The sequence below is a fragment of the Crocodylus siamensis genome, chromosome 12 (assembly GCF_052110815.1).
Source record: "Crocodylus siamensis isolate JL-2025a chromosome 12, ASM5211081v1, whole genome shotgun sequence".
Lineage (NCBI taxonomy): Eukaryota > Metazoa > Chordata > Crocodylia > Crocodylidae > Crocodylus > Crocodylus siamensis.
In genome coordinates this window covers 21,762,198-21,788,129 of record NC_143406.1, presented here as the reverse complement: position 1 = coordinate 21,788,129, position 25,932 = coordinate 21,762,198, and the positions used below count along the sequence as shown (strand labels likewise).

Genomic DNA, 25,932 nt, shown 5'->3' with positions numbered 1-25,932 from the left:
TCTTTTCTGCAGCTTCCTGAGCTAGGCCTTTTCCTCCACAGGAGCAGTGGCTGCAGCCCAGCTAACTGTGCTACCTGGGCTTGGAGACTTAGCAGTTTCTGTACAGTGTGTGTGTGTGCGCGCGCGCACGTGCACATATGTGTGGAGGGGCTTACACTCACACCCTCATGATAAGACCCTGCTGCTAACTGCCCCAACATCTGGCCTGGCCTGACTGGCCTACTTCAGGGTTAGGCTGTGGGACTCAGGCCTCATAGGCCACAGTGTCCCTGAAAGGCCAAAGCAGGCACTGGTCAGCCCTCACAGTTCCTCCTCTCCCTGAGGTAGACCTGGGCCCAGAGCAAAGGTGTAACTAGTAGGTTTTGTACCCTGGGAAAAATCTGGCAGGAGGGAGGATGGGCAGAGCCAGAGTGCTGAGTCCTGGGTAAACCCTGCTGGGAGTCAGGGAGTTTCTGAGCACTGGAGAACAGGGGAAGGAGAAGAGCCTGTCTTATCTGTCCCAGAGATTCCCTGGCTGCTGCTGGCAGAGTGGCCTGCCCATCTTCAGTTGTTGCTGTGCTGCTGTTACAGCAGTGACCTGGAGACCCTGCTCCCTGCTCCCTGCTGCTGCTGCTGCTGCTGCTACTTCAGGGACACAGACTTGCTGGGGAGCCTCCAGTCTGGCACCCATTCTGGGTGCCCTGGTTGCCCCTGGTTGCCCGCCCCCTTGTTATGCCCCTGGCTCAGAGCACCATGCAAGGACAGGGCTTCCTTTCTGACACAGCCTCTTCACCCTGCCCATGTGACCAATCAGGGCAGTTTCTGTGCTTGTGAAATACTTTGACAAAAGATGGATTGAGATCAGGGGGATTGCTGCAGAACCCAGGTAGCTTTCACCTCCTGGACAGGGGTATCCTCCAGCCTGGTCCCCAGAGCACTTTCCAACCTGGCTTCAAATTGGCTCAAAGACAGGTGGAACTGATGTGTCAGGATTGCATGGGTCATCAGGGAGGCTCTGGCCCCCTCAGTAGAGCTGTGGTCTCTGGGGCAGTCCTAGTGCTGGGACATCCAGGGGCTGAAAGGGAGGTGGGCATTCCTGCTAGCACTGGGCTGGCACAGGGGATGAGCGGGTACAGGGAATTCCATTGTGGCGGGTTAGCCTAACGCAGAGCTGGGCCCGGTGTTTGCACCCTTTCTGCTCTGGTGCTGTCACCATGGGCACCAGTTGCTGGAGGTTTAGGACTAAGCCCTGTCCTACCCAATAGAAAGGTCTTTCTTTCCTCAACTAAGGCTGAGAATCCATCCTGCCTCCAGCTTTCAGCCACAACTGGGCCCAGGCGGGGAAGGGGCAGAGACAGGCAAAGACCCCACTGCTAACCGTCTGAGCTCCACATAGCCTCTGCTGGTGGGGGAAGATGTGGGTGAGAATCTGTTATGATACTTGATGCCTCATACTTGTCACACTTTGAACCCAGACACCCCTGTGAAGGGTAAGTGCGACCCCTCCCCTCCCCGCCCCACAACCTACAGAGCTCCCAGTCCTTGGGGGTATGTGCTTGGGGAGGGAGGGATAGGGGGAGTGAGAGGTCCTAGTAGGCATGCTTAGCTCCATTCCCAGCTCAACATGTCTGGCTAGCAGCACTGCTGGGGTCCAAGAAGCAGTCCCCACCAGGTCTTTGCTGCACACCTACAGCTCAGGAGGATGCTGCAGCTGAAATATGCTAGTTCCAGGTATCATCTTCTGCATGAGACCCACATCCCAGAAGCCAAGGGGTTAATAAGACCTGTGTTGGGGTCACCAGGGGTCACCTCAGTGCTCCCAGACTTCTCATGGCTTTGTTCCGGCGCTGCCCTGCACCATCCAGGACTGTGCACTCACGTGTGACATTCCCAGTTACTAACCAAGCGGTGAATACAAACCTGGCCGCTCACATTCCACCTGTTGCTGGAGCTAGACCCACCCAGGCAGTGCAACCCAGGCCATGGCCCAGCCAATAGCCAGGAGCCAGAGGGACCAGTGTAGGGAGTGTGGGAGGCAACCTCACAGAGCAGCGGGACGATCTGGGGGGGGATGGGGGGCGGGGAGGAAAGCAGGGGAAGCAACTGCTCAAAGCAAAGGGTGGGGTGGGGGAAGCAGTGATGGGAGCCTTCCCTGTGTGTGGGCATGGGTGTCTGTCCAGGGGTGGTGCGTGAGCACATATGCTTTTATTTTAGACATGCAGAGTAGCTCATTTGGTGATTTACATTAAATGTCATCCATGCCCATTGAGCATCTGCCTGGGTTCTCAGCAGCAGAGGGGTGTCTGCAAATAGTGAGGGTAGGGTAGAGCAAATGCCTTGCCTAGGGTATAGCTCAACAGTCCTGGGGTCCATCTGAACCTAGTCATGCCTCCCCAGGCCCCAGCCTGTGTGTCTAGGATTGGTACTGTGGGCTCCAGAGAGTCCCCAGTCTGTCATCCTCAGTGCTGAGTCCTGCTGTGCGAACCTGGGCCAGCCCCAGAAGGGAGGGATCTAGAACAGCCTCAACAGACACCAGCCCTTGGCATCTAGCTGTCTCAGCTGGCATTGTTGCTTGTGGGCCTCACTGCATGGCTTGGCTGTACTTGGCCAAGAATCAGAGTCAGTGCTAATTCATGCCACTCATACTTCTGCTTTAATTTAGGGTTATTGGACTTAAGAGGTGGTGCCTGGTAATGAGACATGAAAGCAGGAGGCCTGGGATGCTGATGACCAGAGACAGTTGTGGAAGGCCTGAGCCTCTTCACCAAGTCCCTGATGAAAAACCTACAGCTAGTGGTGCTGACAACAGAGGTGCCCTGGGTGCACTGGACGATGGTACTGCAAGGATGGGCAGATCCCACTGCTCTTGTTTGCAAGCTGGGCCAGCACATGGAGCTAGTCACAGTTTGTACACCCTGCCACCTACTCCAGGAGGTCAAGACCATTGCCTACATTGATCTGGTCCTGTGCAAGAGCAGTCCCTGGCCTCTGGTATTCCCTAGTCCTCTGGAGCTTGTTGTGGGGCCCATGCCTTGGCAGACCCAATGGAACTCCCTGTCTCACCATATTAGCAAGCTGGGAGGGTATCAGGCTGGTCTGCTTCTTAACTGCCCATCACCACCAGCTCTACATGCTCATGATTTGCACCTTCCACCATCTTGTCCTCGTGTTCTGCCCAGACACCAAGTGGTGGGACATGCTTGGCAAAGACAAGGGTCTCCAGTCAGGGTCAATGCGTAGGGGGTGCATATGGGAGCATGTGGACCCCCTGAGCATGGCAGTGCACCCCCTACAAAAAGGCACCAACAACAGTGTCATTGGTGCCTGCGGGTGGTGGCCCTTTGCCACTGTGAGCTGCTGCTGGCAGCTGCTTCTTCCAGAAGTCCAGCCTAAATATGCTTTCTGTCAGCTTATAGATTTCATAGACATTAGGCTATTGTTCCTAGTTACTCCAAGGGGTGTCTGGTAAACAGAGCATCTCCTATTCCTTGCTGCCTCCCCTGAAGAATTTGTAGGCAGCCACAAGATCACCTCTCAGCCTTCTCTTGCAAAGGCTGAAGAGATCTAGGTCTCTCAGTCTCTCTTCACAGGGCTTTGCCTGCAGCCCCCTAACCATACAAGTGGCCCTCCTCTAAACCCTCTCAAGGTTGTCCACATCCCTCTTGAAGTGCGGCGCCCAAAACTGGGTGCAGTACTCCAGCTGTGGCCTGACCAGTAGTGCATAGAGAGGAAGTATCACCTCCCTGGACTTGTTTGTGATGCACCTGCTAATGCATGATAGAGTGCAGTTAGCTTTACTGATGGCTTCGCCACATTGATGACTCATGTTTATTTTGGTGTTAACAATGAATCTGAGATCCCTTTCTGCTGCTGTGCTGCTGAAAAGGTCGTCCCGCAGCCTGTAAGTGTGCTCGTAATTCCTTTTCCCTAGGTGCAGCACTTTGCACTTGTCTTTGCTGAACTGCATCCTATTCTGTTCTACCCACTTTCCCAACCTGCCCAGATCAACCTGGATTTGTTCCCTTCCGCTAGTGTGTTAACTTTACCCCATAATTTGGTATCATCTGCAAATTTGGACAGAGTGCTCTCCACACCCTCATCCAAGTCACTGATAAAGACATTGAACAGCACAAGTCAAAGGAGCGACCCTTGTGGGACTCCACTGCTGACATCTTTCTAGGTTGATACCGTCCCATCCACCACCACTCTCTGGGTATGACCCCTAAGCCAATTTGCCACCCACTGAGCATGTAATTATCTGTCACAACTGCTCAGTTTATTTATGAGAATAGGATGAGATACTGTATCGAAAGCCTTCTTAAAATCCAAGTAAATGACATCCACCTCAACTGCTGCATCTAACCATTTTGTGACCCAGTCATAAAAAGGAACAAGGTTAATCAGGCAGGATCTACCTGCTATGAATCTCTTCAGCATTGTTTTTCCTGCTGGACTCCTGCAAATGTGACCCTTAATAATTTTTTCAAAGATTTTCCCAAGGATAGAGGTGAGACTTATGGGTCTATAGTTACTCAGATCCTCCTTTCTCCCCTTCTTGAATGTAGGGACCACAGTGGCCCTTTTCCTATCCTCTGGGACCTGTCCTGAGCACTATGAACGCTCAAACAACCATGCCAGTGGCTCTCCTATGACACTGGCCAATTCCTTCAGCACCCTTGGATGGAGATCATCTGGGCCTGCTGACTTAAAACACATCTAGTCCTTCCAAGTGCCTCTTCACCAAGTCCGCACTAACCGTTGGTGGGCTGGTGTCCCTTTTGTGCCTGTCTGTAATCCAACTGGGAGATTTGTCCTGATCCATGTTCAAGAATATGGGAGTAAAAAAACTCATTGAAGAGCTCAGCCTTGTCCCCACTGTCTGTCACTAAATTGCCCTAGTTTGTCCTGTAGTGGGTCCTAGGCTACCCTGAGCCTGCTTTTTACTCTCTATATACCTGAATAAGGACTTTTTATTGTCTTTAATTTTTGTTGCCAGTCTGAATTCCATTTCTGCTTTGGCCTTTCTAACTGCCTCCCTGCAAGTGCAGGCCAAGTAGATAATACTCTGTCTTGGTAGCTACCCCCTGCTTCCACAGCTTATATCCCTCTTTTTTTGCCCCTAGGCTTTCCTGGATTTCCCTGTTCAGCCAAGATGGTTTCTTGGCCCCTTTCCTGTGCAATGGGATTGCTCCCTTTAGGAATGACCAACCTTTCCTGGATTCCCATCTCACAAATGCTCCTGTTCTTCAGTGCCTTACTAACTAATCTCCTGAGCAAACTGAAGTTAGCCCTTATGAAGTCTAGCACTTCTGCCCTACTGGTTATCTTTCCCACCCTACCCTGGATAGTGAATTCAATCAAGTGATGGTCACTGTCCCCTAGGTACCTTGTGTCAGTAGATCCCCCACCAGGTCATCCCCTGTAGCTAGCACCAAGTCCAGTAGGGTGTTTCCTCTAGTGGGACCATATACCTCCTGTGTTAGGTGAAGGTCCTGTATGCAGGTTAAGAATCTACATGAATGGTTGGATCTAGCTGATTGATCCTCCCAGGAGATGGCAGGGTAGTTTAGGTCACCCATGTCCATTGACTGTACAGTCTCTGAGAGCTGCCTTGAGAATTCCAGGTCCAGCTCATCCTCCTGATATGGCAGCTTGTAGTAGATCCCCACTACTAAGTTTCTTTCCCCACAACCTCCTTGCATTCTGACCCACAATAGCTCAATTTGCCCCTCCTCTGAGCTCATCTTGATTATGGAAGATGTATATTGTTCCTTAACATAGAGTAGAGGAAAAAGAGGTGGGTATTGCTCTCTATCACATCTGTACAGCATATAGCCCTCAATGCTTACTGCCCAATTGTGGGTAGGGTCCCACCAGATTTCAGTTAGCCCAACTAAGTTGAAGTTCTTGTTTGCAAGCAGGAGTGTGAGTTCCTCCTGCTTGTTCCCCATGTTTCTAGCATTAGTATAGAGACGCTTGAGCCCCCTGATGGGTGCCCTTTGTGCTCCCATCCTGTTGCCCATCAGGCCCAATACTTACATGGGCTGTTCCAGCACATGGCTTGTGGTTCGTTTTCTCTGTCATCTGCAGCCCCATCCCCTGATCAACCTAGTTTAGTTGGTGTTATCCTGGTGGCCTTCCTTTTTAAGGGAGGTTTATAGAATTTTTTTGTGGGCAGTGGCATATGGTCCCTCAAAGCAACAAATAGGCCTGTTGCCAGTGTAGCCACATTTGGTTTTAAGTGTATGGAGGCACCTGAGTCATGGTCTCAAACGGGCCAGCCAGCACCAGGCAAGTTCAAGGACACACTCCAGCCTTGGCCTCTTGCATTAGGGCTGCTTTAAGCATGGAACAGCCCCAGATCAGCCTGTCCCTCCACCCCCATCCTAGGCATGGGAGGTCTCACACCCACTCTGCACAGGGCTGAGCTATCAGGCTCAGGCCCCCAGGGCAAGGGCCCACAGGTAGCAGAGAGCTGCAGGGCTGGCCTGAGGCCTGTGCCTTGTAGGGTGACCACCTTTTCAAAATGGAAATGTGGGCCATAACCAGTGGCATGGTCAGAGCAGAGCTAAGTGGAGCAGGGATGGATGCAGGCTGCCCACTGTGGGCTTATGGCTCTCTGCCCTGCTGCCCTTCCTCCAGGAGCTCTGCATCAGCCATGAACCCCCTGCATGCCTGGCAGCACTTGGAGGCACAACTCCACATGGCTTTCATCATCACTGCTGCCAGGCAGGGAGGGGGTGCCTCACCATGGTGGTTCAGTGCTCCTGAGGGGAGTGTATCTGGAAAGGGAGACCTGAGCCAGCAGCTGGCAACCCACATCTGCCTCCCCCTGTGCACAAATATGGGGGGGTATGCCCCCCTCAAGAAGCCTCTCATGGCTGCATTCCATTCCCCGCCCCAGTCCCAATGCACTGTCCTGGCTGAGCAGCACCCCCAGCCCCTGTCCCATGCCCTCTCACTGTGGGGGCCTCAATCTGATCCCCCCTCCCATTCCCCCCCTATAGACTTACCTGCAGGGAGCTGCTCTCCATGCTGTCTGGATGTATTCCTATGTACATGTGTGCAGGCATGCATGTGCACTTGGCACTTCCTGTGTATGGCTCCTGGCCATGGTTTCTGTGGTGAACAGAAAACGTGGACTCCTGCATGACACTGTGAATCTGGGACAAAAGCTGTCCTGGAGTCATACAGCTTGGGACTAGGACTTGAAGTTTCCATTTTGGGACTGTCTTGCTCAATTAGGGATGAGTGCCATGCCAGCTGGCAAACACAGTGCTCAGTGAGGTGACTGTGAGAAGGCAGCCTGCACAGATGTGGGAGCTGGGGCAAGCTCCTCTGCATGAGGCAGCTTTGGTCATCTTGGCATGGAGAGGGCAGCCACCCTGGAAGCGGGCACTGTATATGCAGCCTCCTGCTCAGCTCAGAAGCCTGAGAGAGAGAGGAGGGGGGAGCAACATGGGGCTTCCTAGGTGGAGGTGTGCAGCAGCAGTAGCTGAGGGAGGCCTGGGAAGCCAGGCTCAGAGGCAGGAGGTGTGTGGATCAGGGTGCCAAAAGGTACAGCTTTCTTTCTGCTGGAGGGGAGAGGTGGGCTGTATTCCCCTGGTCTGTAGGCTCTGAGCAGATTGCTCAAGACAAAGCCTGGCAGAGGAAGTTAACTGGCCTTTCTGCATGCAACTCTCTTCATGGGACTTGGGGTGCCCCGCCCCGTTCCCAGTGGGAGTGAATTAACTCCATGTGGAACATATGCATGTTTGAGTTGGCCTTTCGTTGGTCTTGAAGCTGCCTCTATGCACTGCTCAGGCTGCAACACTGCCATTCTGCCCCCAGCCTTGCCCTGGTGGGCTCCCACTTCACAGAGCTTGGCAGGTTGGGCGGGAGGATTTGAAGCTTGTTCTCAGCCCAGGGACAATTCAAGGCTCTAACACATGAAGTCTCAGTGCCTGCATGCCAAGGAGACTCATACTGAGCGGTAATCTTTGTCCCCAGGCACATATTTATGCTGTCTTTTACAATAATCATAATAATAATAATAAAAAAACTAAAACAAAGGCATTTCTTGCCAAGAGCTTTGTTATCGGACAGGACCCAGAGCAGTCAGCCAGAGCCTTCTCCCCAGGATGCTGGTTCAGCCGGGAGGGGCACAGGGCTGGAACAGACCTCGGAGCAGCCAGCTCAGCCCCACCTTGCGCACTCTTCCTTAATTTAATCAAACATCCCCTCTGGAACCAGCCAGGCATCTTGACCCAACTGTGGCAGGCTCATACACGAGTAGCTTCCACATTGGAAAAGGACTGTGTACACAGTGCCCATGCATGGTCTGGCTTCTCTGTATTGCTTCAGTCCTGCTCTTCAAGTAACTGAGCTGTGCTGTGGTTAGTGCTGTTTTCTTACCTGCAGAGAAACCTGTCTCCTGCTGTGTGTTCCTACTTGTTCCACCGTAGTAAAAGCTTTCAGAGGCCTATGGAGCAAGGCAAGCATGGAGTGGACATGGGAAATGCAAGCCTGAGGCTCTCGAGTCATGCATTGGTAAAATCCCAGCCAGGCAGTGCAAGCCCAGTCAGTGCAGGATGGAGCTCATGCAGCTAAAAAGGACCTTTTAGCCCTGATCATTTCTGCTTCTAATACCTGCTACTCCTTTGCCTCCTCCCCTGCTCCCGTGGACATGTGGAGGCACTGCTGGATGGGCAGTTTTAGAAAATTAATGCTGAGCCCCTTAGGGAGCTCTCGGTATTGTGTTTTCTATGACCTGCAACTTTACATCTCAAGGGGCTCCATTAGCTGCCCAATGGGTCTGCCAGCAAAATGGCTGCACTTTCTCCTAGAGACTCTATTTCTGCTTCACTTGTTGCGGTGCTCACTGCCTCCCCAGGAGCACAGGCAGGGGCATAGGAGGAAAATGCATGGCCCAGGTTCTGCTGGGCAAGGCCCTGCCCTTTCCCAGTGGGCACAGGCAGAGGAGTCATGGGTGTGTCCCACGGCAGCACTAGCTTTGGGCTGTCTCAGGCAGCAGCTGTGATAGACACGTATGCCCTTTGCTGCCTCAAGCAAGGGCTTCAGCACCTCTCTGTGCTTCCAGAGCTAACTCAGGGTGTCCCTCAGTCCTAGCACTGTTGACTGTTGCAGCACAGACCCTGACTCTCTCCCCTGAGACAGCTGGGCAGATGGGCCTGGAACAGGCAGGGCTGTATTGCCCCATTTCCCAGAACCAAGGCTGTAATCCTGTGGCAAGGAGTGTTGTTTGGGCACAGCTGAGAAGGGGTTTGGGCAGGAGCATCCTGCTGTTGAGAGGTGGCTGGCTGTTCTGGATGCTCTATGAGTAGAAGCCAGGCTCAGTCGGGGTCTCATAGATTCACAGATTGTTAGGGGACCTCATAAGATCATTGGGTCCAGCCCTCCTGCACTGGGCAGGAAGACAACTGGGGTCAGGTGTCCATCCAGTCTCCTCTTAAAGATTTCCAGGGTAGGTGATTGCACCACCACTGGAGGGAGTTTGTTCCACAGTCTGGACACCCTGACTGTGAAGAAGTTTTTTCTAAGGTTGAATCTGAAACGGTCTTCCAGGAGTTTGTAGCCATTACTCCTGGTTTTCCCCAAGGGTGCCCTGGTGAACAGTTGGTTGCTAAGCCCTTGATGTAGTCCCTTGATATAGTAGTAAGCTGCTACCAATTTCCCTCTCAGCCTTCTCTTTTTTAGGCTAGAGGCCCAGGTCCCTCAGCCTATTCTCCTATGGCTTGTCTTGCAAGTCCCTGATCATATGGGTGGTTCTTCTCTGGACTCTCTCAAGCATTTCCATGTCCTTGTTGAAGTGCGGTGCCCAGACCTGGATGCAGTACTCCAGCTGTGGTCTCACCACTGATGGCTCATGTTTCAAAGGCCCTGTCAACACTACAGCAACTAATGGTCCAGTGCTCTGCCCCTGCTGGCTGCTAGCATGGCTTACCCTGCATTGTTTTTATAGTATCTCCAGCCCTGCCTGTGCTACCATTTCAGCCAGGTTAGCTTGTCTCAGAGTACATTTCCCTAGTATCACTCTGCATCCAAGCTCTTGAGCACACTAGCCCACTAGACACACTATGAGACAGCTGCCTGCATTACCCAGAATGTAGCAATATGCACCTAACTTGACAGGGTAGTGGCAGAGCTGAGACAGCTCGCTGTCAGCTGCAGTGGGAGCACAGCACAACCTGCAGCCATGGGAACTGGCTCACAGGAGCATCACTGACACGCTCAGTTGTGTCTCTGCTGCAGCTTTTTACATGCTGAGCCTTCACTACTTAGCCCCCAAACAGCAAAGCTGTGGGGGTGCACCCGGGTGTTCTGGGAAACTGGGGCACTCTCCATAGCACCTTGTGGGAAGAGTGTGCCTGATGAGGCACAGTATCTACAGGTGGGCCCAGCCAGTACCAAGTCCTGTAGTCTTGTAAGCCCTTGGGAGCACCACATGCTGCCCTTGGGACTTCTAGACCCCACCCTGGCACTCCAAGAGCCAGTGTTTGGTCATGGACTCCCTGCTGACCACCGGGAACCAAAGGATCAGTGAGAAACTCCCATGAGTGACAGCTGTCCTGTGGGGCAGAGGGAGAATAGGATCCAGTGGTGCTTAGAGCTGCCGTGAAGTGCTTGACTGGGGACATCCCCACTTTACAGATGGGGAAGCTGAGGCACTGAACAGATAAGTCACTTGTGAGGTCAAAGTGTGTGACACAGGCAGGGTCAAAATCAGATGCCAAGTGTCCTGCTGCTGTGCCCTGCCTCCCATTGATGCCCTGGTCCCTAGACAGTGTTAGTGACTCCAGTCATGACAGCTCGATGGGGCATATGGAAGTACTCCTGCTGTATGGGGAAGACAGGGTGAATGGTGTTTCCATGGTGAAGGGGACTTCGGGGCAAATCCAGGTGGTCCTCAGCCAGGAACAGAAGGAAGAGCAGTGTGTGTAGCCATGAGCAGTCTGGCAGACAGGGGACAGGCAGGATGTTAGCCAGGCTGGGCTTACAGCTGCTTAGGCAGGAGAACGCTCCCTTTGGCATTGTCTGACAGCCCAAGCTTTGGCTACTGCAGTGCCAAGAGGGGATTTACCTCACTCAACAAGTCTGGTGCTATGTTGGCTTCCTACTCCTCCCTTTGTCTTACTGGGAGGCAGACTCAGGGGAGGCCCCTGCCAGCTGGAAAACAGGGGCTGTCGAGCAGTGCCATTTCCTTAGACCCAGGCCTGGGTCTGGCTATGTAGCAGGACACTATTTGCAGTGATGGTTTTCCAAGCTTCCTCAGCACCTTGCCTTGGCCTCCCCCTCCACCCCCCACAATATTCTCCCCAAGGCTGGTTCTTCTGTTTGCCATTTCACCTAAGGCTCCCTGCAGCAAGTCATCTCCACAGCATGGTAGAACAAGGCTAGGCCCAGTAGGAGGGGTCACATCATCACAGCTGGGCAAGAACATCCAAGGAGATGTTCCTCAGGGAGACCAGGCCTGCACATGGTTGCAGAAGCACTGGGCAGGTGCACAGCTTGATTGCTGGAGTACAGCCTGCTCTGTGTTGGCAGGGAGGGCAGAGAAAGACACACATCTCAGCTGTCAGGGTGGAGTGCAGGGCCCTGCCCTTCCTTCAGTCTGTGGGGCAGGGGGGCATGCAGTAGCTCTGGGGAACTTTCACACGAGCAGCCCAGTCCAGTCAAGGGCAAGGTGCCTCCAAGCAGAAGGACCAGGGGGACAGCAGGGCTGGGAGACCAGCAGACTTCAGTGCCAGGTATCTGCTTCCCACAGATTACAAGCTTGTCCTTGCCCCAGGAGAGGTCACAGTAAGGACTCTCCTTTGTCCCACAGCTGCATTTCACCTAGGAAGCCTTCGGAGAAGGTGAAGCCTTGCTCAAAGCCCCAGGAGAGGCCCAGATCCTCTTCCCTGGCTTCCACCAAGGGGGGCTGCAGAGGGTCTGTGAAAGGGATGTCTTCAAGGAGGGAATGCTCTGGACAGAGATGGTGGGTGTCCAGGGCTCCCCAGGGGCTGGCGGGGCTGGAGTGCCTGCTTTGGGTCTGGCCCATGTCTGCTCCCAGAGAGCCGAGTGCTGCATTTATATCCAACTCCTCGAAGTTGCTGGCGCTTTCATCTAAGACATCATCGAAGATGCTGGCCCAGCTGCAATCCCTTGTCAGGGTGCTGTCCCCAGCACCATGGTCAGGTAACAGTGGGGACGGGCAAGTTTTGACTGCTGTGGTGCTGTACTTGGGCACAGGCTGCTTGCGTTTGCTGGTAGCATGGGGGGCACCTGCAAGGCTGAAGCTCTGATCCTGCAGCTGCAGAGCATGGGCTGTGGCATGTCCTGGGTGCAACTGCTCGCTCCCTGGGTGGAGTGTTGGAGATGAGAGGCCATAGGCAGCATTTGGGCTGGGCACGTCAGGCTGTGGTAGGGGGTTGTAGCTGGGGGCTGGTGTGCGCCTCCTCTTGAAAACCCCGTTGACAAACATATCTGCATAGCGGGGGTCGATCTGCCAGAAGCCCCCCTTTCCTGGTTCGTCTTTCTGCCGTGGCACCTTCATGAAGCACTTATTCAAGGACAGGTTGTGCCGGATGGAGTTCTGTGGGCCAGAGGGCAGAAGGAACAAGGCTGTGAGCCATCAGGCAGCTCAGGGAAGCTGCTGTGCATTGCCCAGCTGCCTCCAGAGCCTATGGCACCCAGCTCAGAGGCTTAAAGCAAACAGCCCTGGCAGCACCTTCACAAGGGATCTTAAGGCATAGGAAATTCATTAAGGTGCCCAGGGGCTGGGACTGAACTAGAATGGAGGCCTCCCACTGGGTTGTGGGACTTAGTAAGCCCTCTATGGGGGGTGGGATGGAGGAGAGTAAAGCCATAAACCTCCTGCTCCTGGAGTCAGCAAAGGCTGTTTTAATTTGGAAGAACAGAGGGTTCCAGCTCTCTTGGCTTGGAGGAAAAGTTTGCAATGCTGATACCTGCATCTGCTGGAGGTTCACAGTCATCACTGTGGGTTGAGCCACCTCACTGCAGTGCCAACACCAATTGCCACTGCTCCAGCATCCTGAGACAGAGGCAGGGAGGCGCTAATGTACAGGCCTATTCTGGCAAGCAGGCTATGCTAGCCACCAGAGCCCACATGGGCAGGTTGGCACACAGTAATCATATAAACCTGGGTGGCTGTTCCTGTGGTATTATTTTTTCTTAATTTTCCGTATTCCAAGCCAAATTAGCCAAAACAAATTCCAAATCCGTGAGTCAGTCCAGAACCATAAGTGGCCCTACTACTGGCAAACATCCTCCACCACTATCTGGGGCTTCAGATGTTCCCAAATCCTTTGGTGGGTATCCTACTTGCATTCCCAAGCCCAGGAAGAGTCTCCCATTTCCATAAAGTGGCATAAAGCCAAGCCCTTCCCACTCCAGCAGCTAAGTGGGAGGTTTATTATACATTACGTTGGCAGGTACTATCCCTGTGCCAGGAGAGTGGTCTTCCCCAGTGCGACTAGGGAGACAGCTTCTGTGGTCACGGTGTTTTTCTTACTTGATCTGAGCCAACAAGAGGCCAAGAAGCGACAAGCCAACAAGAGACTGTTCCTGTGGTATTTTTATTTTTAATTTGTATCCAAGGCCAAATTAGCTGAAACTAATTGCAAATCCAAGAGTCCAGAAACCATAAGCAGTCCTACTACTGGCAAACATCCTTTACCCACACCTGGGGTTTCAGAGGCTAAGATCACATGTCTCGGCCTCTTGAAGGCTCGGATCAAGCGTAGAGGCTTCTGAACCTGGAAAGGGAAATACCATACATCTGTGTCCATGAAGGCAGTTTTCCTGAACTGTGCCACAGGAGAACTGCTCTTCTGGTGTGGTTCAGTACCCACCGAGGTGTAGCAGCTTTAAGCCTAGTTTATGGAAACGAGAGTCTCCTCTTTTGCTTGCTCCAACAGCCTTATTGCTAAGGGCAAGCAAAACTCAGGGGCATCTGAACCCCAAGCCCCTGGGCTTGGGCTTGCAAGTAGGATGACTGTCAAAGGTTTTGGAAACATGGCTGTTCCTGTGGTATACACTTGGCCCCAGCCATGAACTACGTAAGACAGTCTCTTCTGCCACATGAAGCTTCATAGTCTTCCCTCCACTCCAATTCCCTATTAGAAGGGATGTAACAGGAGTGCTAGATAAAAGGGCATGAACCCTTCTTACCCCAGGCTCCCCTGGAAGGCCACACTGATCAGAGCCTGATCCCCTTGAGCACAACATTAAGGTCAAGGAAATCCCTGTGGCTCCCTGGGGATTGGTCTGTGGAGGGCAGGAATAAAGGTTTGGCTTAAACTGTAACTTCTGCAGAAGCCCTGAGGAGTGGCTTAGGCCTGGCCCCTCAGCCACAGCTGCCACAGCAGGGCACTTGCAGCCTAGCACACTGCTAACCAGTAGGGCTGTACAAAATTTCACCACCAGTTTTGTTTCGACCCATTTTGAGGCTGAAACAGCAAAACTGAAATGGAACAGATGTAGTCAAAACAGCCTTGAAACAAAACAAGGCAAGTCAAAACATTTTGCCATTTTGCCCATAGGCTATAATGGGGAAGGTTGAAACAGCCTATGACTTTGGCATTTCTGGCCTGATTTGGATGCAACTTGCAGGAGCGGTAGCCCCTTCTGGCGGCATGACGCCTGCCAAGTTTCATGGAGATAGGTGCAGGGGGTTTGGAGAAACTGCACCCAAATTCTTGAAAGCAAAACTCATGTCACGTATATGTGTTAAGCCACAGCGGGGTCAAAACCACAGGGATGGTAGCCCCTGCTGAGGCCACAAAGCCTGCCAAGTTTCAAGGAGATAGGTGCAGGGGTTTGGGTAGAACTGTACCTCAAGCTCCAGACAAGCAAAACTCATGAGAGGGGTAACGCTGTGTGTGTTAAGGTGCAGCACAGTGAAAGCTGCAGGGATGGTGGCCCCTGCTGCAGCCACAAAGCCTGCCAGCTGTCAAGGAGATAGGTGTAGGGGGCTTCTGGGGCCCTGCACTTCTAGCTACTGACAGGCAAAACTCATGTCATGGGTGTTTGGGCAACTGTGTCTGTCTTGGGGCATGGAGGGGTGGGGGGTGGGAAAACATGGCAGGCCTGGCTGCTAGGCCCTGCTGCGGCCACAAAGCCTGCCAGCTGTCAAGATCGGTGCAAGGGGGTTCTGGGGCCTGGAAGAACCGTTCCAAAGCCATATCTCCTAAGATTTAGGCTCCAGCCACTCACGGATTCCTAGATTGTAAGGCTGGAAGGGACCCTGCAAGATCATTGGGTCCAGCCTGCTGCACCAAGCAGGAAAGACAGCTGAGGGTCGGGTGAACCCAGCAAGGTAACTGTCTAATCTTCTCTTGAAGATTTCCAGGGTAGCTGATTGCACCACCTCTGGAGGGAGCTTATTCCACAGTCTGGACACCCTAGCTGTGAAGTAGTTTTTCCTAATGTTGAGCCTGAAACAAGCCTGAAACCATCTTCCAGGAGTTTGTGACCATTACTCCTAGTTTTCCCCAAGGGTGCCCTGGTGAACAGTTGTTCACTGATCCCTAGATATACACTTCTGATGTAGCAGTAAGCTACTACCAAGTCCCCTCAGCCTTCTCTTTTTCAGGATGGAGTCCCAGGTCTCTCATATGGCTTGCCTGACACCCCTGCAGGCATGCAAGTCTCTGATTATATGGGTAGCCCTTCTCTGGACTCTCTCAAGCTCCACCATGTCTTTGTTATAGTGTGGAGACCAGAATGGGACCAGTACTCCAGCTGCGATCTCACCAGTGCTGAGAAGAGCCGAGTAGAGCAGGAGAATCCCAAGGTCCCTTCTGGCCTTCTTTGCAATGGTTTTGCTGGAGATGCATCAATTGATGCATGCCAGTGTATTGTTGGCCCTGCTGGCTACAGCATCGCACTGCAGCTCATGTTCATACTGTGGTCAATTATTACCCCCAAGTCTGTGATGGCAAGTGATGTGGGATCTTCAGTCCTGCTGCGAGGCAGCAGTTGTACAAACATCCATGTCATGAGTTTTGCCTGTGAGCAGCTAGGGCACAGAGTCCGAGAACCCCCCTGCACCGATCTCCTTAGCAGCTGGCAGGCTTTGTGGCTGCAGCAGGGCATAGCAGCCTGGCCTACAGTAGTTCCCCCCCCCCCCCGCCACCTCCAGTGCCTCAAGGCAGACACAGTTCCACAAGCACCCATGACACAAGTTTTGCCTGTCAGCAGCCAGAGGTGCAGGGCCCCAGAACCCAGAACCCCTGCACCTATCTCCTTGAAAGCTGGCAGGCTTCACGGCCTCAGCAGGGGATAGCCTGCCTGCAGTTTTGACCCTGCTGTGGCTTAACGCATACACGTGACATGAGTTTTGCTTTCAAGAATTTGGGTGCAGTTTCTCCAAACCTCCTGTACCTATCTCCATGAAACTTGGCAAGTTTCATGCCGTCAGAAGGGACTACCATCCCTGCAAGTTTCATCCAAATCAGGCCAGAAATGCCAAAGTTATAGGCTGTTTTGACCTTCCCCATTATATCCTATGGGTGAAACATCAAAACAGTTTTGCCGCTTCGATGGAACGCAGCAGAACAGCTGTTTCGAATCAAAACAAAATTCGAAACAGAACGGTGCCATTCTGCACAGCCCTGCTAGCCAGGAAGCTTACATATGGGAAAGGAGCAATGGTTTGGGCTTTGGTTTCTGTCAGTTCCAGGTGTCCGTAGTGCCCCCTTACCGCCCAGCAGATGGAGCCATGTTGGTGAAGTGCTGAGCGCAGCTCTGCCAATGCCCACCATACCGGGGGCTCTGGGAGTCATGTACCTACATAAGAATCTCAGCTTTAATTTAAAATGTATGGCCCTCATGGGAAAGGAACTGACACCAGGCTCTAATGGCTCTGACACTAGGAGTGAAACCAGAACCCAGCCCTCTATGTTCTCTTTTTCATGATTTTAAAGCCAATTTCATGGTCTTCTGTCATCTGGCTGACAATTCTGGAATCCTAGGGGTTGGGATGCAGGGAGTGCCTGTAAAGTGGGAGGTCAGTGAGTTTGCTGGGGAGTGTTACATCCTCCAACCTGACCCATGTGCAACACCTTCAGGGACCAGCTAATGCCTTGTGGGAACCACCACCAAAGCAGATTCCTCCTGCTGGTCCTACTGCAAGGGATCCATCTGGCCTTGAGTCTAGACAAGCCACATGAGGTGGGGAATCTGCTCCTCCTCTGGTTTGCAGGATCCCAGTGTGTTCTTAGAAGAGAGATAAGAACAGAAATTGGGTCCCCTCACTATGCTGAAGTGAATCACCAAGGAGGCAGTCTGTTCAGCCAGCAAGACTCCAGGTGGGAATAAGCAGGAAACTGCTCTGTAGGTTTGCTGTATGTGTTCAGAAAGCCAGCATGACCCACCACAGAGCTCCCTGTATTTCACTCAGAATGACAAAGATCATGTAGATTTCTACAGAAAAGAGGATTTTGGAAGCACATTTCAGGCTTTCACCACTCCAGCAGAAAGCCATTAGAGAACCTGCAAAGCATCTAAATAGAACGCTTATGCCATCCAAGAAGCAAGACAGGCTCCCTCCCTGCCATCCCCCACCCTCTCATACTGCAGGACAGAGGTGCTATGGGATATAACTGAAGGCAAAGGGAATTAAATGCAACAGCTCATTTATCAGCTTAATGAGTACCAGTGCTCTTGCTGACAGACAGCAGCCTCCATTATGCATCGCCTCACCAGGAGTATTAATTATTCAAGCTGCCAACTCACCTGCCAGCTGGGGTCAGCATGTCTGTAGTAGCAGAAGTTCTCCATGATCCAACTGTAGATGGCAGACAGGGTGATCTTGGCCTGCTTGCTGGCCTGCATGGCCATGCAGATGAGGGTGGCATAGGAGTAAGGAGGCTTCATTGTGGAGTTGTTCTTGTAATCGATTTCTAGGGCACCAAGGGGAAGTCTGGTGAGGGGCAGCAGCTGGCCAGTGCCAGGGGAGGTGGCTGCAGAGGTAGGTTTGCCCAGGCTTGGGGGCATCCCCTTGGCTGCAGTGTCTCCTGCTGGGGGGCTGGCAGGGGCTTCGGCATTTTGGAAAGACTTCCCACAAGGCTGGTGGAGATGGTGGCCCAGGGCAGGCAGTCTCTCAGGGCCAGTGCTGAGGATGGAGAAATTCTGGAGCCACTGCAGGCTGGTGAGGCTGTCATCCAGTGTCACAGCCCCACTGACATTGTCCTGGTCCTCAGGGTGTAGTTGCAGCCACTTCTCTTTGAACTTGGTGGCAATCTCGGGCGAGGTGAGAATGGGCATTCTCCTCCAGCACAGTCCCTCTACCCGCTGGGAGGCAGAGGAGAGGCAGATCAGCTACAGGACCCAACTTCACTGTACTGCGCACCACACAGATTCAGGCCCCTTAGCAGAGCTCAGAAGACCTGCCCCAGGGAAGGACAGCTCAGGGAGGGGAAGGACAGGGGGCATGGGATGCAAGGAACCAACAGTCTCTTCTGGAAACATATTGGAGCCTGAAGTGAAGCACAGACTTTTCCCCAGGGAGAAATATTTCTCTCACATGGTTATGCAAGGCTTTCAGAAGTGGTTGGGCCAGTGACCACTGGGTCTGTGGCTCTTTCCCTGGGGGGAATCTGACACAGCAACAGGCACCTTCCATTCAGGATGTCAGCTTCCAACCAATGCTAATTTTATGGCTCTGCATTTGCACATGGGGAAACTGAGGCAGTAAGGGCACAGAACTTCCCAGGACCCTGCAGGGAAGGCCATGGACAGGAGTGAGAAATGCCAGTTCCCCGGTCATCCTGCTCTATCCACTGAGCAATGCCTACCCCCCCACGTGCAGGACAGACGCCACTGAGACAAAGGCTGAGGACTTGCCCCCTGCAGCTCCTGAGCACAAAACAAAATCCCCAGGCAGCCAGATTTGGTTACACTGGTGTCCCCTGTTCTGCCCACAGGGGATTTGCAGTCTGCCTGTGTATTTGTACTGAGAGAACCTCCAGGGACCTGTTATCCTGTTACAGCAGGCGTCCAGGTGCTAGCAAGAAAGGGTTCATATTTACCTTCATTAAGGTAGTGCATGGCTAGAGTGATCGCACTGCCGCACAAACAATGCAACACAATACGGCCCAGGGTGGCCAGCTCAGGGCAAGCCAGATACATGGACAGCTGGATACTGGAACAGCAGTGATGCCTTCAGAAAGAGCCTAGAGAACCACACATCCCACCACTCATCAGCATCGGGCTGCCTGCAGGGGTGTCAGGACAGCACAGCAGAGAGCTGCTCCTGTCCCCAAGCAGCCTAGGACTCCGTAGCTCAGAGCAGGGGATAACTAGACTGCCATTTCTCTGGTTATTCCTGACTTTTAGCTGAATGTCTCCTGGGCTGCTCTGCACAGCTCCTGGCAGCCCGGCAGCTCTGAGGCTCGCAGCACTAGTCTGCTGGATCTAAAATAGAGCCCTGCTCAGTGCTGCTCTGCACACTTCAGTCCACCACCCTCTGAGCACCCACGTTTCCCTGGGCAGCAATCAGGAACTACTGAGGCGGGGTGGGGAGGCAGCATCAGGATGAGCTGGTAGAAACCAGAGGCTGGTTTGGAAAAAAAGGTGGTGCCTGTTCCTGCTTTGATTCTGTGCCAGGATGGACTGAAATTAGTCAAAGTGCTTTTGTTGGCAAGAGGGAGGGAGATCAGCCCAGAATTGCCCTGAGGGGGTGAGGCACTTGTTGGCCCCGCTCTCCCTCAACTCCAGCAAGTCCTCACTGCCTGATCCAGTCCTGACCCAGGCTCCCCCAGCCCAGATAAGCGCTCCGACCCCACCGCTGCTGTTCCTCCCTCCGCCTGAGGGGAGCTTTCCTGAGAAACCAGCACGGGCGGCTCTGCCAAGACCTACTCGCTCCCGCAGGAGGGGCCGGCGCGGAGGGCAGGGGCCGAGGTGCAGGGCAGGCAGCGGCCCCGCGGCGGGAACCAGCAGGCAGCCGGCTGGTGCTTGGCGCTACTCCGCTCTCCGCTGCCCGCTCCCCCGGCGGCGGCGGCGGCGCGCCCCGGGAGGCCGAGCGAGCGAGGCAGGCGTGCAGCACCCAGCCCGGTCTTACCTTCCCTGCCAGGTGCGGACGCCCCGCGGGCACGGGCTGCAGCGCCTGTCGGGCTGGGACGAAGCGGGCAGCCCTGGGCCGGGCCGGGCGCGGGCGGGGCAGCACGGGGCGGGGAGCCCGGCGGCCCCACCCTCCGCAGCGCCGGCCGAGCTCCGGGCCTCGCCCTCCGCTGCCCTGGCGCCGCTCCCGCCGCCAGAGGCACCAGGGCTCCCCGCGCCGCGCCCCGCCCCGCCCCGCCCCAGGGCCGACCCGGGAGGCGGAGCGCGGGCGCAGGGAGGCGCGGAGCGTCCCGCGGCAGGAACGGGTGCCCCGCCGGGGAGGCCCGTGGCAGAGCTGCGGCGCGAGCTCCCCGCAGGGGCCGCCGCCGGCCGGCCGGAGCCCCAGGCTGCAAACCCGGCCGCTGTCGGGGGCGTCACGTAGGAGCGCGAACCGCGGGACGGATTCGCCCGCCGCGGCCGCTGGGGGAGCTCCTGGGCAGCCGCAGCGCCCTCCCCCAGCGAGCCCCGCAGTTCCGCCTCTCTCCTCTCCTGATTGGCTGCAGTGGGAGAAACGCTCGTGGTGATTGGCTGCTATTTTTTAATACAGCTACACGGAGCTGCGATTGGCTCTGCCGAGGCTCCTCTGTGCGACGATTGGCCGAATGGCAGGAGCTGGGCGGGCAGTCGGGCCGCCGATTGGCTGTCGCGGGGGCTGGTCCCGCCCCGAGGCGCTGCGATAGGCCGACGGGGCGCGGCGCGGGCGCTCTCGGCGGCTTGTGGCGGTGATGGCGGCCGGGTGCGGGGCGCTGGCCGCGGGGGCGCTGCCGGCGTTGCCGCCGCTGGCGGTGCCGGGCGTGCCCGAGCTGAAGCCGCTGACCCGCTATGAGGCCATGCGGCTCGGGCCGGGCTGGAGCCACTCGTGCCACGCCATGCTGTACGCACCCAACCCGGGCATGCTCTTCGGCCGCATCCCGCTGCGCTACGCCGTGCTGGTGAGGCCGGGCCGGGCGGGCGCGGGGCCCCGGACTGCGGCCGAGGCGGGGACCCCGAGGGGTCCGGGCGCGGGGCAGCTCCTGGGCTGCGCGCGGGGCCGGCCGGACATGACGGGCGAGGCGGCTGCTCTAGGGCCGGCAGGGGCTCGCTCCCAGGCTTTCCCCCAGGCGTGGGGCCCGCGGGACCGGCGCCGTGGCTTTTTCAGGCTGCGAGGGAGCCCGCAGTGTCACACCCGCTAGCGGTGTCCTGAAGAGGCGGGAAGGGAGGCTGAGGGCACAGCTGGCCTGCGAGGAGTTGACGGGGCAGTGTCACGTCGCCCGGGTAACCAGGAGCAGCTGGCAGCGGAGTTGCTGTTGGGGTTCATCACTTGCTTCCTGTTAGCCTGAGTGGGGCCATTTGGGCTGAGAGCTGGCACCGGGCCCTGTGCTTGGGGCTCGTTTTGCAAGGACAGTGTTTGGAAGTTAGGTTGTGCTGAAGCTAGGGAGGCTGCAAAACCTTTTGGGTTAAGCTGCAGGCTGTCTTGTGCTTTGTTTGCCTCAATCCCCCTTTCTCTTGAGAAGCTTGTTATGGTGGTGAGTGTCCAGCTCTGGCTGAGGAAACCTTCTCCTCTCCCACCAGGTCTCTGGGGCTGTTGGCCATGCCCCTTTAACACAATGCGCCTCTATTGCAGATGCAGATGCGATTTGACGGACTACTGGGCTTTCCTGGGGGGTTCGTGGATCGCCGTTACTGGTCCCTGGAGGACGGTCTGAATCGGGTGCTGGGCTTAGGTTTGGGCTGTGTGCGCCTGACGGAAGCTGACTATCTGTGCTCGCACCTGACAGAGGGGCCACATCGTGTGGTGGCACACTTCTACGCCAGGCAGGTGACCCTGGAGGAGCTGCACGCCGTCGAGATCAACGCGGTGCATTCCCGAGACCACGGGCTGGAGGTGGGGTGTCAGGGAGTTCTGAGAACTAGCACCCTGGGCCGGGTCTGCTGGGCTGCTGACCGTTGCAGCTGGGCGGGGGAATGCACCGCATTTAACAGCCACTTGTGGCAAGTGCTGTGCACTGCCGGGTGGTTATCCTGAGTTGTAAATCTTGGCTGTTCTGCAAGGCAGTCCTGTTTCCCTGTTAGTGGTGAGGATTGTGTCTCTGACATAGGCTTGGGGAGTTTTTGGCCACTTGGATCTGTCACTTGGCTCCTTTCTGTGGTGGTCATCTGCTCTACCCCAAACTGGACTCAGAGTGTAGATAAGTTGGCAAGAGGTAGACAGAGACGCACTTCCTTTGGGGAATTTGGTGCTGCAGGATCTTTGGGAAGGTAGGAGCTCTTGTGCCAGGTTACCTAATTCCTCTGATGCAGAGCACAGATAGTGAAGAATCCTAAGGCCACTCTGGATAGGACACTGCCATCTGCCAGGGAATAGTGTGTGTGCACTGTCTCCCCTTGGCATGGACCCCTGTTGAGGGTGACACAAAAATGAACAGTGGTATTCTTGTGGAATGGTAGATAGGGTGAGACTTGGATCTAAAGAAGGTAGGATATTCCCGGCAGCAGTGGGGGTACTCCTGGGATGTTGGACAGTGGTAGTGGGCAGTGTGGTGGGGTTAATGGTCATGGGTGAAGCTGTGGGACTCATCCTGGAGGGCTAGGGGAGCTTGGGTGTGGTGCTGGGGGATAAGCAGTGGTGCTCAGTGGCAGGGGATGGTACATGGAGAAGTCAGGTGAAGACTAGAAGGGTTGGGTGTGCTATGATGCTTGGGCACGGGAAGTATGGGGCATTATTTGGGTTTGAACTGAAGGTGAGGGCATTCTGTGGTTTGGGGGACAGGGTGGGGCATCTTGGGGGATGCTCTGTGGAGGTGCTGGAATGAGGGATGGGTGCTGGGCTGTGGGATGGTGGTGCTAGCAGCTACTGGGGCACTGGGGTGGTGTGCACAGGGCAAAATGTGGCAGTGGGGCAAAATGTGGCAGTGGCTTTGGTGTTGGGTGAGGAGTGCCGTTTGTGTTACTCAATTGTGTTGCTGTGCTGTTGCAGGTGATGGGGATGGTCCGCGTTCCCTTGTACACCCAGAAGGACCGCATGGGTGGGCTCCCAAACTTCCTGGGCAACTCCTTCATTGGGACCGCTAAGTTCCAGCTGCTCTTTGCCCTGAAGGTCTTGAATATGGTACCAGAGGAAAAGCTGGCAGAGGCAGTGGCTGCCACACAGAAGCCAAAGAAGCCAGCGATGGAGCCTGCAGCAGCACCTGTGGCTGTGCCAGCAAACCAGCCGGTAGCCAGGCCAACAAATGAGCTGACATCTGAGCCAGCTGCTGAATCTGTGGCTGAGCCAGCAGCTGCATTGACCACTGTGTCTGTGGCTGAGCCAACGGCTGTATCTGTGGCTGAGCCAGCTGCTGAGGCTGAGCCAGTGGCAGTGCCGGTGGCTGTAGCTGTGACCATGCCCGGGCCAGCAACTGTGCCGGCTGCGGAGTCAGTGGCTGAATCAGCAGCAATGTCCATAGCTGAGCTGGGGGCTGAACCAGCAGCCAAGCGCATGGCCGAGCCAGCAGTGTTGTCCTCGATTGAATCGGCGGCAGTATCTGTGGCTGCAGCAACAAATGAGCTGGCAGCTGAGCCCATGGCTGAGTGATGCTGGTTTTGTTTGTGGTTTCATTAAACTGGGAGAGGAGATTGGAGACTGTTCTTCTAACTTTCCAAGTTGTTGCTGCCCAAGCGACTCCACCTTAGAGTTGTCTGGACAGGGAGGGATCAGATTTGCCTGAAGCAGTGGAAAAGCTGTTCTTTAAAAGCCAATACACTATACCAAGCTGTCCAGATCAATATTAACATCCCCCAACGCCCTCCCTCCTGTGGAGTCCCTGAGCTTATACTATGGCTCTGACCCTTAGAACAACGCTTTGACTTAACAGAGACACGTTTGCTCATTTTAGGTCCCAGTTTAGGAGTTTTTGTTTTTGTTTTTTAAATGAACGGAAACACATTGCTTTTAAATTTTTTCCAATAGGGTTTTTAAAGCCCCCCCGCTGCTATGCTGCAGACTTAGCCACAGCTGCATTGCACTGGGCAGCAGTGAACAACAAAGCAGTCCTCATTGAAAAGAGCTGCAGATGCAACACTGCCATCAACCCAGGGAGCTGCCTTCTGCTTGGTGTCTTGCAGTGTACCTAGAGCTCCCACTTGGTAATAGGGGGATCATGGGGAGGATGGATCTCTTTCCAGCTAACATAAAAATCTTGAGTGGCTTAGCTGTGGGTCACCATGAGTGCGTACAGGAAGGGCAGGGGTATTGGCTTTGCATATGGAGATTGTGTGGGAGAAAGAAAATGAAATAAATGGCTTTGCTGAGCCCCTTTTCAGGTGTGATCTTTCGTGCAAGAAAGTAGCAGAGTATGAGTAGTGCTATTCCTACTAGTGCATGTGGGCTTTGAGGTAATTTGTGCCATTCTCCTAAAGGGTGTGGGGAATGATCATACACCCCAGTGTCTGCAGCTGGGTGGATTAGAACAGCCAGTACTTGCCCTTTGCTGAGCTGTCAGGATGGCCTTCTCTGTGCAGGTTACTGTAGCATGATGTTGTGTAGTGGCTGGTGTTAGCACACTAATTAGAGCCCTCCCACCCCTCCTTGTCCCATACCCAAGCATCTCTTCTTCAGCTGACCACTAATCAAACTAAAGGTTTGGTGGGATCTCAGCATACATCTGTTTTGTATAGCTTATAGAACATTTGGGTTGGAAGGGACATCTAGTCCAATCCCCTGCTCAAAGCAGGACCATCCCCCAACTAGATCATCCCAGCCAGAGCTTTGTCTAGCTGGATCTTGCAAACCTCCAGGGATGGAGATTTTACCACCTCTCTGTGTAACTTGTTCCAGTGTCTTGCTACCCTCCTAGGGAGAAGATTCTTCCTAATATCTAACATAAACTTCCCTTGCTGCAACTTGAGACTGTTGTTCTTTGATCTGTTATCTGCCACCACTCAGAACAGTCTAGCTCTGTCCTCGTTTGAGCGCCCCCTTCAGGAAGTTGAAGCTGCTATTAAATCCCCCCCTATGTCTTCTCTTCTCTAGACTAAATAAGCCCAGTTTCCTCAGCCTGTCCCCAAGTAGTGTGCCCCAGCCCTCTAATCATTTTTATTGCCCTCTGCTGGATTCTTTCCAATTTGTCCACATTCTTTGTGTAGTGGGGGCCCAAAACTGAACACAGTACTTTCCTTGTAGTGTTCACCTGGCTGACTGTAATTCAGCCTGCTTAAGGGCTGAGTTTGGGTAAGCTGCAAAAACGTAGGAGCATTCAGGCTCCTTATACATGTTAGCTCTTGAGTTGCTTGGCCTTGCATAGGATCATATGAAAGTAAGGTTGGAAGGGACCTCACAAGGTCTAGTCTACCCCTGCTCAAGGCAGGACCATCCCTGACCAAACTATCCCAACCCAGTGTCAGTTTAACTTGCTCTTGAAAATTTTAAAGGCTGGAGGAATAGGAATAGAAATTTTAAAGGAATAGGCTACCTACAGAACTGTGCAATCTTTGACCACCCTCATAGTCTGAAAGTTCTTTGTAATCTCCAGCCTAATTTTTCCCCCACTGTACTTGGGGCCATTGCTCTAGGCCCATCATAGAATCACAGAAGTAAGGTCGGAAGGGACCTTGAAGATCTTCAAGTCTGACCCCCTGCCTGGGCATGAGAGAAAATCGGGCTCAAATGACTCCAGCCAGGTAGGCATCAAGCCTCTTCTTAAAGACCCCCAGGGTAGGAGCCAGCACCACTTCCCCTGGAAGTTGGTTCCAGATCCTAGCCATCCTAACTGTGAAGTAGTTCTTACAGATGTCTAATCTAAACCTCCTCTCCAACATCATGTGGCCGTTATTCCTTGTTATGCCAGGGAGGACCTACAATCACAGAAAATCCATCTCCATCCTTTATAGAAT

General features: G+C 54.2%; 2 protein-coding genes across 3 annotated transcripts; one reads left to right on the top strand and one right to left on the bottom strand.

The window, feature by feature from the left end:
- Positions 1-2,132: 2,132 nt before the first annotated feature.
- LOC149854764 (forkhead box protein J1-B-like) lies at positions 2,133-20,601 on the bottom strand. Its single transcript, XM_090024613.1, has 3 exons — positions 20,045-20,601; positions 17,719-18,276; positions 2,133-12,553 (listed from the first exon to the last, which is right to left on the bottom strand). The coding sequence occupies exons 2-3, from the start codon at positions 18,247-18,249 to the stop codon at positions 11,774-11,776; spliced, it is 1,311 nt and encodes a 436-aa protein (XP_089880739.1). The 5' UTR covers positions 18,250-18,276; positions 20,045-20,601; the 3' UTR covers positions 2,133-11,773.
- On the top strand, positions 20,464-24,351 carry NUDT16L1 (nudix hydrolase 16 like 1). 2 transcript variants are annotated; one of them, XM_090024615.1, is made up of 3 exons: positions 20,464-20,602; positions 21,686-21,946; positions 23,039-24,351. In XM_090024615.1, exons 2-3 carry the CDS (start codon positions 21,686-21,688, stop codon positions 23,633-23,635), a joined length of 858 nt encoding a protein of 285 aa, XP_089880741.1. In that variant the 5' UTR covers positions 20,464-20,602; the 3' UTR covers positions 23,636-24,351. The 2 variants fall into 2 exon arrangements, with proteins under 2 accessions (XP_089880741.1, XP_089880740.1); XM_090024614.1 differs by lacking the exon at positions 20,464-20,602 and adding an exon at positions 20,679-21,014.
- The last annotated feature ends 1,581 nt before the right edge of the window (positions 24,352-25,932 follow it).